This window comes from Pelophylax lessonae (genome assembly GCF_965119305.1).
Source record: "Pelophylax lessonae genome assembly, chromosome: 6".
In the NCBI taxonomy this organism is placed as follows: Eukaryota; Metazoa; Chordata; class Amphibia; order Anura; family Ranidae; genus Pelophylax; species Pelophylax lessonae.
In genome coordinates, this window is record NC_138773.1 from 30,526,484 (window position 1) to 30,539,376 (window position 12,893).

A 12,893-nucleotide genomic window follows, 5' to 3' on the forward strand; every position below is an offset into this window, starting at 1 on the left:
CTTCTAAACCTGGGTATACAGCGTATCCCTAATGATTTCTAATCCATCACTGTTATTTTATTAGCAGCCAAAACGCTTATGACCAGATCTTGACGCACAATCCAGTCCCCCAATCCATCTGAAATTACTATGCACCTCAATCTCATAATTGAATACGAAAAAGCGCTAGCCATTAGCACTAACACATACCCTAAACTCCTGAAAACTTGGAAACATTGGCCTTCACGACTTAATAAATACCTTTCAGGTTCTGATACAGTTGCTGATACTTGTTGACACCATTGTACTACTTGTTCTGTACGTTGGTTCTTAGTTATTTGGAAACATGTTATATTCATGGTAGACCTTACATTGACTTTGTGACCTTTGCCATGTGCAATTGTCCTTTTTCTTTTTTTTTTGTCAAATCTTCAATAAAAACTATTGTTGCAAAAAAAAAAAAAAAAAAAGCTCCTGTCACTAAATAAAAATGTTTACCTTACAGTCCTGTTTACACATTGTGTTAGTTTTGCTTCTCTATAAAAATACCCCATGCTGCTTTCTTGGTGCTTCAAAGTGTCTCCAAAGCCTCCATAGAAGTCTATGACAATGCTCACTAATAGCATCTGCAGCTTTTGAGAGGCTTTTATTCAGAGTTAGCTTTGCTTTGGATATATTACAGGTAGGAGATATCTCAGGATGAACTGGGAAACCAACAAGCAACCTGGAAAGATTTAATCAGCAGTCACTTTCAAATCCAGGGAGTGTCTGGTGCAGACATCACATCAGCATATCTCCCAACTTTTGAAGTTAAGAATGAGGGACATTTAGGGGGTAGCAAGCGTAGCGCGCTGCGACGAAAACTTGGTGTGGTTTAAAAGTGGTTGTGGTTGAATTATGATGGCCAGGGGAAAATCTGGCATCCCCTGCATGCCTCTAACACTACTCCCTTTAGCTACAGAGGCAGCACCTGGGGGTGTAAACATACTGTATCCACAATGCTTTGCTTCACAGCTGCGCCATGAATTGGATGAATGTGACCCATTCAAGTAAATAGCGCTGCTCTGCAAGTGTCCCACAACTGTGTGAAATACACATGGTTGCAGAGGTTAAAGCAAGTGGTGAAGAGGCCATACAACACCTCTTTATTACCTGCCAAATGCTCTCTATAAATTAATCTGATTGCAAATCACGCTTCAGAGACCAAAGTGTGAACAAACCTCTAAATATATATATATATATATATATATATATATATATATATATATATATATATATATATATATATATATATATATATATATATATATATTTTTTTTTTATTTAAAAATAAATAATATAATAATATATATATATATATATATATATATATATATATATATATATATATATATATATATATATATATCTTTTTTTCTTTGTTTTACAGTTTTTAGAATTTTATTACTTTTTATTTTATTTTTCATAGCATTAATGTTGGGCTATGGTGAAATATTAGGGGTCTAAACTATCTCACTATTGAGACAGAAAAAGAGACTGAGGATGGAGATTCCTCAGTCCCTTTCTCTGCAGCTTCAGCTGCACTGGACAGTAAATGAACAGAGAGCTCTGAGAAAATAGGAAAGCAGCTATGAAAGCGGCCATAAAAAATTAGGTAAGCAATGTATATTATTATTATTACATGAACAGCTGCAATGGAAGGTGATGATGGAAATGAAGTGCAGAAAGGCAAAGCAGCAGGGAGAGAGGAGAGTGGGATGAGAAGTTGAGTGGTAGTGTGAGAACTCCAGCTTAGACACTGGCAGTGGAGCAGAGGCATAACTAGAACCTTCAGAGCCCCCATGCAAGAAATCATGGAGAGCCCCATAAACACTAGCTAGGGGCTCTTACCTCTGAGCCCAGTGTCAGAATGTCAGGGCTCAACCGCGGTCTTTGCAACCCTGGTAGTTCCTCCACTAGTGTCAGTAGTTTTTTTATTTTTTTTTTACCATTTTTTTTTTTTTTAGGAGCCCCATTAGAGGGCAATAAAGTGGGAGATGAGTGGGGACTGAAGAGAGAGGAGAATCAGAAAACCAAAGGATCAACAGACCTGGGGGTTACTACTGATTTGGGGGGGGGGGGGGGGCAGGAAAGCTGTGGGTTACTACTGAGTGGAAAAAGGTAAAGCAGTGGGTACTACTGAGCAGGGAATCTGCTAAACAAGGGTTTAATTAGGCTGGAGATCTGCTGAATGAGGGTACTAATAAGCTGGGGATCTGCTGAATGGTGATACATATGAGCTAGGGATTTGCTGAGAGGGGGCACTAATGAGCTGGGGTTCTATGGGGCCCCTTCAAAACAAATGGAATATCAACATACACAGGTCATGTGCCAAGCTTCATTAAAAGCATCACTGAAGCATCAAAGCAGCAGGCTGAAGCAGTAGGCTTTTTATAATGTGTTACAGTTGAAACAAATGAACCCTTCGAGAGACATGAAATGAAAAGGTTAAAGTTAGGAGTTCTATACATCCAGTGCATTGCCTACACCATAGGTGCTCGACTTGTGGTCCTCCAGCTGTTGCGGAATTACAAGTCCCATCATGCCTTTTGGAGTCATGCTTGTTTAAATGACAGCCTTGCAATGCCTCATGGGACTTCTGGTTTGGCAACAGCCTGAGGGCCACAGGTTGAGCACCCATGGCCTACACCCAGCATTTTATATATATTTATGTTTAAAAAAATATTTTTCCATAAATAATAATAAAAATAAATAAATCTGTAAGTCATCAGGTTATAATCTTCTAACTCTTAATAGAAAAGCCTTAAAATTAACCCTTTAAATAATTTTCATGAAAAAGATCCGGCAGTACGACAATGTAAATTCCCAATGCTAAGAACCCCATTAAAGGGTTACAAGAGGTTACAACATATCAGATGGTCGGTCTATACAAAGTAGTCAGACCTTCTTTTGTCGGTGTAAGGGATGGCTTCAAATATTTCCTTGTATCCGGTCTTCACATGGTGAACCTTCTCATGCTGATATGGAGACAGAATTTCTTCCACCTGCAAAATAAATGAAATCTTTGTCTTTACATATGGAGACAATGGAGGGATCTTTATACAAATATTTAACAACCATTAAGCGTGCGCACAGGGTGTGCCAAGTTAAACCCCTGATATTTCACCAAAGCCCCCTACCAAGGCTAAAATTAAAAAATAAATAAATAAATAAATTATTAAAAATAAAAAAAACACTAAAAATTGTAAAAAATATTAAAAATAAAAAAACTACTGACACCGTCCACCGCCCTACTGACACCGTCCACCGCCCTACTGACACCGCCCAACGCCCTACTGACACCGCCCAACTGACACCGCCCTCTGCCCTACTGACACCGTCCACTGCCCTACTGACACCGTCCACTGCCCTACTGATACCGTCCACTGCCCTACTAACACCGTCCGTATATATACACAAACATGTGTTTGAGCTTTGAGGTGCACACCCTAATGCAGTAGGCTGTACACACCTACAGTATGTTCATACCAGACCTAAATTTAAAAAGAGGGTCCTCTTTAAAACTTAGATGAACTTCCATGTTTAATTCTGCTAAATACATCACAGTTACATCTAAATAAAAGGCGACAAAAACTCTTACAGTTCATTTTCTTTAAATAGCAGCCAAAGCCTGAGTAGAAAAGCCCGTCCCCTGCCGGAAGCTGAAAAGAAGGACCCTTGCGGGGGACAGTCCACCAGCAGGTAGGAGGGTACAGCAGAGCTCTGGAGGTACACGGAGTGGAGGATCAGGGGGGTAATACTGCTTTTTTGTGGCCCCCTAGACCTAAACACGCATTTTACCCTTAAAGCGAGGGCAACCCTCTACAAGGGAGCGTTTTGTCTTTTCCTGGAGATAGGCTGATAATGTAGTTGTCATACTAATCCAATCCCATTCCAATTCCTCATACTGAAAGAGATTAGTGAATTTAAAATAAATACATAAATAAATCATTGTTGGGGGGGGGGGGGCACTATAAGGATAATTTTTTTGTTGGGCTTTTAAATAAATAACAAAATGATTATGGTATACATTTTAATTATTCTGCATTAAATTGAGTCTAGAAGACTAAGGACATCTAGTGGTAGAATTAAATTACTGCGGGTACAGTTTTGCAAAGAATACCCAATCACATGCAAGGTAAAAAAAAAAAAAAAAAAAACACAAGAGTTTTTGCTTGCACATGATTGGATGATAGAACTTTCCTTATTTACCAAGTTCTGGAGCAATTGCACTTTCAAAATGCTCAATCTGATGGTCATAAAAATCAACCTCAATGTGTCCCTTTATGCACAATTATTAATTTGATGAATGCCTACTGTGTGTGCTGAGTCATCTATCTGGAGTGAACACCGGACTCTCTGGTAGTGATAAAATTAATAATTTACAAATACCTCCTGATTAATATTGTATTTAAAAGCAAACTTTCTAATACACAGAATTGCAAGCTGACCAAAGTTTCTAAAATCAGATCACACAAGGTACCGACATATATTCATGATTAGGAACCCCTGAACCCCCAGGAGCTTGGAATTCATAGCACCAGCACCCCCCCCCCCCCCCCACCATACAATAAAAAGAAGGAGTATTGTACATGGAGTGGGAGGGGCATAGTTCTGACTTTGGAATCAGTCATTATTTGCATATTGAGCGTCCCAGATTAGGAAGCCCCCAGGAGTGCTCAGCACAGTGAATAAAGGGGAGTGCAGGGGTCCATTTCCAAATTCTTACATCTGACTTTTTCTATCATGCCAGGATTACTTATCAATCACAAAGACCAGGGCCATCTTTATTATTGATTGGATCCTGGGCAAACATTTTCTTGGGCCCTCCCGAATCCACTTTATCAACTATTTGCAGGCAGTGCGGGCTCAAGGGAAAGCTGCCTTGGGCCCCACAACAATGACTGGGCCTGGGGCAGCTTCCCCTTTTGCCCTGTGTTTAAGACAGCCCTGACAAAGACAACAGCGATATCTCAGACAAAGCAGTATGTAAGACAAAGGACACTGAAAACACAAAGCTCTTTAATACCGACATCTGCAAAGACTTTGGTCATCTGTTCTGAGCGGTCCTTGTAGTGAACTTCCATACTGGGGAGATAGGAAAAAAAAGCAAGGCAGCCTCGTGGCTTTAAGATCCGATCCACCTGAAATGATGACATCTGCATTATTATATCAGCAAAAGTGTTCCCCATTCCCTGAACAGGATAACACATTTTTAAAAAAGAAAAAAAAAAGAAAAATCTTAAAAAGTGTACATCTAGCATATATACAGTTCAATGATGTGGGGAATATAATGTATTATATAGCACAGTGTGCAGAATACAGTGTAGCAGGTAAAAATATGTAATGTATAGCACAGTGTGCAGTATACAGTGTAGCAGGTAAGAATATGTAATGTATAGCACAGTGTGCAGTATACAGTGTAGCAGTTAAGAATATGTAATGTATAGCACAGTGTACAGAGTGTAGCTGTTTGTATGTTCAGTGTTCTGAACCCACATCACAGATCTCAAGCAACCCCTATTCTCCTTCACTTCTTATACACCAGCTGGGTGCTCAAGGCCCAGGAGTCCACTAACACGTCATTCCTCTCTAAATTCTGATAACACAAGCTGCACTAAAAGTCTCTCCTCCACTATTGCTTAATCCAGCCTTTTTCAACCAGGGTGCCTTAAGGCAGTGTTTCTCAACTTTTTTTCAGTCGAGGCACCCTTTAAAATTCACACAATACACAGATCCCCCTGTGACGAAGTCGGAAATGACAAAACGCGCCGGGGGCGTGGCTACACGGCACACCGGAGAATCTGTCGTAGGCTTGGAGGCTGCTCCCTACGGTCCGGTATACCAGCGTGGAGGTGGTGAGGACTGTGGGAATGCTTCAGACCCCCCATTTTTAATCATGCGCTTTGCTTTATGAGACCTCGTGAGTGCATTTTGTGTGGGTTTGTAATATGAGTGAATAAATCGATGTAAAGACCATATTGCACTAGTGGAGCTCTTTTCTTTTCTATGGTTCATATTGATGGGTGTTAGCTCAATCTCATCAGGAGGTAATTACAACATGATTTACGGCCCTTCAGTCCTAACTCCCCCTGTGTAGTGAATTCTCCGTCAGCTGGCCAGGAGATGCAACGACACACAGCAACTTAAGCTTAGCGTTGATACATCTAATTTATTTCAAGTTGGCTTACACATTTAAAGGAAATTTGGGTGGCAAAACCCAGTTTAAACCAGTTACAATTCATGGGTCAACTTAACAGTAGAACATATCTCCACAAAACAATACATGAAAAGGCCCTTGTGTTCCCCATACATCTCTGTCAATGTGGGTGTCTCGTGTCTGAAATATTGTTTTGTGGGAAAGCCGCTCCGTCTGTGTTCAGCTATCTGATGTGTTAATGTAAGCAATTGTCAATTGTGTTCAGGTGTTGTCTGTAATCTCTATGCGAAGCCTAACTTGTTAAGTGTCCAAATGAATGAATGAAAGGTGTTTAATATGTAAAACACCTATCAATGTCTGTCGTCTATATGCAAAAATACAACTGCCAAGTGTCAAAGGATGTATGAATGAGGTGTGTTAGTCTGACTCGTTAATGTCAGTGCAAGGGACCACATTCCATTGGAAAGTGGGCATGAGCTGGAATGTATTATGAAATATAATATTTCAGTAAGGCGCATTGATACACTCTTTCAACCCAACCTTTGATCCCAACCTTATTCATAAGGGTGGGGTCACCTAGAGTCTGTGAATAGCACTATGTGCCCTCCTGGGATATATGTCCAACTATGAGTCCCACATGATAGTAACCATCCCTTAATAAGCTGGACATTCTTGACATACCTGGGTTGTGTTCAAAAACAGACATGTTCAATGAGGAGGGCCATAGCTTGCAAGAATCTATGGCCTGAAAAATCTAAACTCCATATTATGGCAATAAAGTCACTACAAATAGACCATGGCAGCACATACCACCTGTTGACTATAGCATTTGAATCTTTCAACAATGGGCTATTCATGAGAGAGGAAGAGACGTTGGAGGAGAACAATCTAAGGACAATCCCCCCTTTTTTCCCTATTGGGAGTATCTCACCAAAAATGTTGTTTTTGTTGCAGGGGATGCCAGAAATCTGACTTGTATCTTAGTGCAGACTTCTGGGAAAATTGGTGAGCCAATCACACAAGCAGGAAATTATGTTTCTGGGGGTGTGGTCAGTATACATTCTGTGTACAGAACACCTCCAGGCGGCCATATTGCATTGCATTTTCAGAAAATTACAACAGCTACAGATTGAGAAGGAAAGGTCATTTTTAATAACATTCAATTACAATATTATTTGTGTCACAATTGCATACGCTATATTGTTTTTTCTTTGCTATTTTTTTCCCCACAAAAGTGGAGATACCCTTTTACAGTTAAGCCTACAGGAATTTTCAGTGTGTACTGTCAATGAATTCAATAACAGTGTAACAGAGGCTTTCGGTGTGCAACCTATCTTATTGGATTTTTATTTTGGTGTATGTATTGCATGGCACAATGAACAGATTGCAGTGATCCAATGTATGCAATATACAGCATACATATAGCAGTCTAGGCTATGTAAGGTAAGTCATAATGTAGAAGGTATGGAACATTCAAAATGCATGCAGTGTACAGCTGTCTGCAGTATGCAAAATGCAGCACAATGTTTAGGAGTCCAGATTATGTCAACATGCAGCACAGTGTACAGAATGCAACAGCCAGGTTATGTAATGTACAACACAACACATTTTACAAAGTGCAGCAGTCAGAAAAAACGAGAAGACTCAGTTATTTTTACCTCTTTAAGAAACTTCTCAATGTTAAACCAATGGACAGCAGCGCACGCTGTTAGTAGATCAACAGAGGCATCACCAACCGGCACCTCTTCAGCTGGACAGGCACTGCAGAAATGATAGGTTAGACTTTAAGTAGTGACACCATCTGGTTGGATTTAAAGCCCAACCCTGGGCGCTGTGCTTCTGACTTTTCTGCTCCAAATAACAGAAAAGGGTTGCTCTGTTTATAAAGCATTCACTGAAAATTCACCCAATGAATCCTTTACTATTTTTCACCCAAGTGACATTCAATGGCATTCACCTGGCATGCCTCAGTCACATTCACCCTGTTTACATTGGAATGAATGTGTACCAGGCCAATGCAGCAGCCTGTAAGCCACCAACAATGTCACATGTACAGTAGCTGTACAGGTAAACTTCCTCCCTAGTGATGAACTGTGTTTATTACACACTAGGAGGGACACATTTATTTATTACAAATGTTAACAATAAAAATCCCCCCAGCATGCTCCCCCATCTCCCAACAATATCCTTTAGGAATACCCAATCACCCCAACATCCCCCAACAATGTCCATTAGTAATACCCAATCACCACAACATTCACCAAAAATGTCCATTAGGAATACCCACCAATCACCCAAATATCCCTAACAATTTGCTTTAGGAATACCCACCAATCACCCCAACATCCCTCATCAATATCCTTTAGGAATAACCACCAATCAGCCCAACATACCCCAACAAAATCCTTTAGGAATACCCACTAATTACCCCAACAATGTCCTTTAGGAATACCCACCATTCACCCCAACAATATCCTTTAGGAATACCCACCAATCATCCCAACAATATCCTTTAGGAATACCCACCAATCATCCCAACATCCCCCATCAATATCCTTTAGGAATAACCACCAATCATCCCAACATCCCCCATCAATATCCTTTAGGAATAACCACCAATCACCCCAACAATATCCTTTAGGAATACCCACCAATCATCCCAACATCCCCCATCAATATCCTTTAGGAATACCCACTAATCACCCCAACAATGTCCTTTATGAATCCCCACCATTCACCCCAAAATGTCCTTTAGGAATACCTACCATTCACCCCAACAATGTCCTTTAGAAATACCAACCAACCACCCCAATATACCCCAACAATGTCCTTTAGGAATACCCACCAATCACCCCAACAATATCCTTTAGGAATGCCCACCAATCAACCCGACATCCCCCATCAATATCCTTTAGGATTACCCACCAATCAGCCCAACAGCCTCCATCAATATCCTTTAGGAATAACCACCAATCACCCCAACATACCCTAACAAAATCCTTTAGGATTACCCACCAATCAGCCCAACATCCTCCAACAATGTCCTTTAGGAAGATTCACTAATCACCCCAACATCCCTCAACTATATCCTTTAGGAATACCCACCAATCACTGCAGCACCATGGCACTTTAGATGGTAAATGGTCATTAGCCCAAAGAGGTCTGTTTATACCCGGGAAAGGACTACCTAATTGGGTGTGCTCTCCCAGGCTAATGGTTCCTGGTTCTCCCCAGGCTGAACTTAACTAATGAAGACATTGAGAATTTTCCAACCTGTATGCGACATTGAGTGACCCCGGGGCTTTCTTGGCCTCCTCTATCTGAGCCTCACTGATGTCGGTTCCAAGAACTTTCTTGAAGTACGGAGAGAGAATTCTTGTGCTCTGCCCCGTTCCACAGCCAACGTCCACAGCTAATCCATTTGGTTTGGGTAACTAGGAAGACAGAATACAAAATACATCACAAGGACACTGGTGTTGATTTCAGCCTCTTGCATATGTGTGGCTGCAAAGAGGGTGGGCTTTAAAGCCCTCACACTGCTCATAGGAGTCCATGGAAAGCCAAGATTTCTATGCTGAGAACAAGCACACTGCACACCCAAAGCACAGTGACTGAACTATCATAGCCAGCTCTCGGGCTACGATTCCGATCAGAAGCTGGTGGGACAATCTTCTGATCATGTGACTACTGTGAAAGCCAATCACAGTGATCACATGATCAAGAACTCAGCCCCACCCCCAGGCTTAAAGACCCATTTAAAGGGATGCCAAGGTTAAATTCATAATGTCACAACAATTATATGAGATTTTGGGGGATTTAACTCATTTTTATTTCTTGCCATCGTCATTACTTAAAGCAGACCTTCACTTCATCCTCCTCTACACTCCCTACTTTACAAGAATGTGTTTTTTTTTTTCTGGGAGTGGGTACCTTTTTCTGACAGGCCTAGTTGAGAATAATGCAACTTGGTGTCACACGCTCCAGGAGACTGCAGGACCAGTCTTAAAATGGCACTCAATCCTGTGCATGCTCAGTGGGGAGCCAACTATGGTCTCCTGAGGAAGTCACAGTCCGCTCCAAACTTCGAGATGGAGGCACCAGGCTCCCGCAGCTGTGAGAACTGTCTGTGGGAAGACAGTACAGGCGGTCCCCGGGTTACAAACGACTCCTACTTATGGAGAGAGACAACAGGAAGTGAGGAGAAATCTCCCCCTAGGAAGGGAAATTCACTCCTGTAAGAGTTCTCATGGGAATAAGGGGTCTCCACTGAAGCTTTATCACCAATCCTTGTTTCCACAACAACCCAAAATTTCCAAAATCCAATTGTCATAGAGACAGAAAGTGAGGTGAAATCTTCTGAACAGGGGTACAGACCGCAAAACAAATGGTACAGGGGTGTTAACCCTTCCCTATGCTATACCAAAAACTTAAAAATTATTATTTCGGCTGGAGCTACACTTAAAAAATTAACTTGTTCCGACTTACAAACAAATTCGACTTAAGAACAAACCTATTTTGTTTGTAACCCGGGACCGCCTGTACTGGACTCTAGGGATAGAATTTGTACCCGCTGATTTTTCTTAAAGAGTGAACGTTTTACTATAGGTAAAACTTTTTTTTTTTAATTTAAATACTAAACATATTATTCTTACCTCCTCTGTGCAATAGTATTACACAGAGGGCTTCAAACCTTCTCTTCTGGGGTTCCCCATCAGTAATCTTGGCTTTTCTTCACCTTCCTGTGCCCCCATAGCAAGCGGCTTGCTATGGGGACACACCATGTGTGCTCGCTCCTGAGCTGTATGTGTCTGTGGAGCCATGCTTGCACTCCTGTTTGCAATTTTGTGGTATAGACCCCATTACAGAGATCTATATTATCATGATGATTTCTGTAATGGGGGTCTATATATCCTCTGCTAAGCGGCTGTGTGATTGGGTGCTGGTGAAGGTTTTTCCCACAGATTCTCCGATCTACTTCCATCCACCTCATATGATTCCTTTAATGGGCTTTGGTATCTGATGAGCTATTTTTTATATTATGGACTTTGGTTTTTAGTGATTTATTCTTTAGCGCTGCACCTTTTTCTCTTTGTATCTTTGATGTGTTGTGGATTGACAGCATTGTGTGTTTTCTTCTTTTTATTATTTATGGTTTTCATTTGTCAAGTGCAACAAATATTCCAAAACCAATCATTATCTTTATTTATGTCTGTTACATCTATAGCAATCATGCATTTTCAATCTCTCATGTATATATTTTTTATGTATCAGCTCAATATGAATTTATTTTATCAATTATGAATTTTTATGTCAGCTTCTTTTTGGATATTTGTATCATATATTGAAATTGTCACTGTTTATTGTGTATGATCATGGAATATTGCTCAATGACTTCATATTAAATCTGAAACTATACGTATCTTTGATTTTTATTATTATTATCATTACCATTATCTTTTACTTATTCTTATATTTTTGCAATGTGATCTGCCTCATTAAGCGCCAGTTCACACTACTCCGATTTGTCAGGCGACTTGGTCATCTGACAAGTAGAGCTCCATGCTGTGCAATGGAACAGTTCTAATAAGAGCGACTCAAGTCACTCCGACTTAGAAAAAGGTTCCTGCGCTATTTTTGGGCGAAGTCGGAGCGACTTGCATTGGCTTCTATTATGAGAAGTCGTTTGCAAGCCGCGATAAAGTCGTGCTGCATGGGCGACTTCAAAGTCGCCCAAAGTCGGGGCGACTTTGAGTCGGAGTAGTGTGAACTGGCTCTTAAAGTCCCATGACTTTGTATTTTTGTTTGCATGCATTAGGAATGGAGGCATGTCACTATGGTTGTAAACTCTTGAAGATAGAAGACTGCACTCCGGCTTGAAAACTATAGCAGGTTATTGTTACTGTGCGATGTTGCCGCGATTTCCGCCTGCCTAATCGCGGTAACATCGCGCAAAAAAAAAAATCGCGGGACGCAATACGCTCCAAAGAAGCTCTTGTACTTTTTTGGGCGTAATGCGTCCCGCGATTTTTTTTTGCGCGATGTTACCGCCATTCGGCAGGCGGAAATCGCAGCAACATCGCTCAGCGTTTGGGGTGCTATTGCAAATCACGGGCAACGCACAGGCGTCCCGCGACTTGCAATAATCTCCGGATCGTGGGCGGAATCGCGGCGATTCTGCCCGCGATCCATACGCTGACATGTGAATGCAGCCTTAATCCTTAGCAGACAGAAATATCAGAGACAAAAATAGTTGATGCGTTTCACGAAATCAAATCGCTTAATCATATGTCACTATGGTTGCTTTGGGTCTCAATTTTTTATTTTTTTTGTATTAAATAGATCCCCCAGGGCCCACAGCTATTTAGGAAAAAATATTTTAAAAGAATATTAATTATTTAGAAATAATTTAGGAATAACATTTTAAAAAAGAAAGACTTTTTTTAGTGTTCTGAAGTGTGGAAGAGTTAGACCTTCTGCCGTGTTCTTCATTTTTACTCACTTCCTGTCCCTGGTGACACCATTAATATGGACAGGAAGTCAGGTAAATCTCCCTATTGGGTCACAAGAACCTGACAGCACCTTCCCTGCTCTGTCCAATAGAAAAAAAGTGTTGGCTTGGCAAACCCTTTAAATGAATAATTCGAGTGCTTCTGCTCATCCAAGCAAAGTAATTTTTTTTTTTAATTTTACAAGTGCCCTGTGGTTTTTAGCTGGA

The 12,893-nt window shown here is 40.8% G+C and overlaps 1 protein-coding gene across 1 annotated transcript in view; it reads right to left on the reverse strand.

Annotated features, from left to right (window-relative positions):
• Positions 1-12,893, reverse strand: part of LOC309557565 (putative methyltransferase) — a 97,278-nt gene that overhangs the window by 75,598 nt on the left and 8,787 nt on the right. Inside the window, exons 3-6 of the mRNA XM_082260352.1 lie at positions 9,452-9,612; positions 7,837-7,939; positions 5,052-5,162; positions 2,923-3,023 (exon numbers count right to left, since the gene is read on the reverse strand). Of these exons, the coding sequence (XP_082116478.1) occupies positions 2,923-3,023; positions 5,052-5,162; positions 7,837-7,939; positions 9,452-9,612 (476 nt within the window). The remainder of the gene's footprint in view (positions 1-2,922; positions 3,024-5,051; positions 5,163-7,836; positions 7,940-9,451; positions 9,613-12,893) is intronic.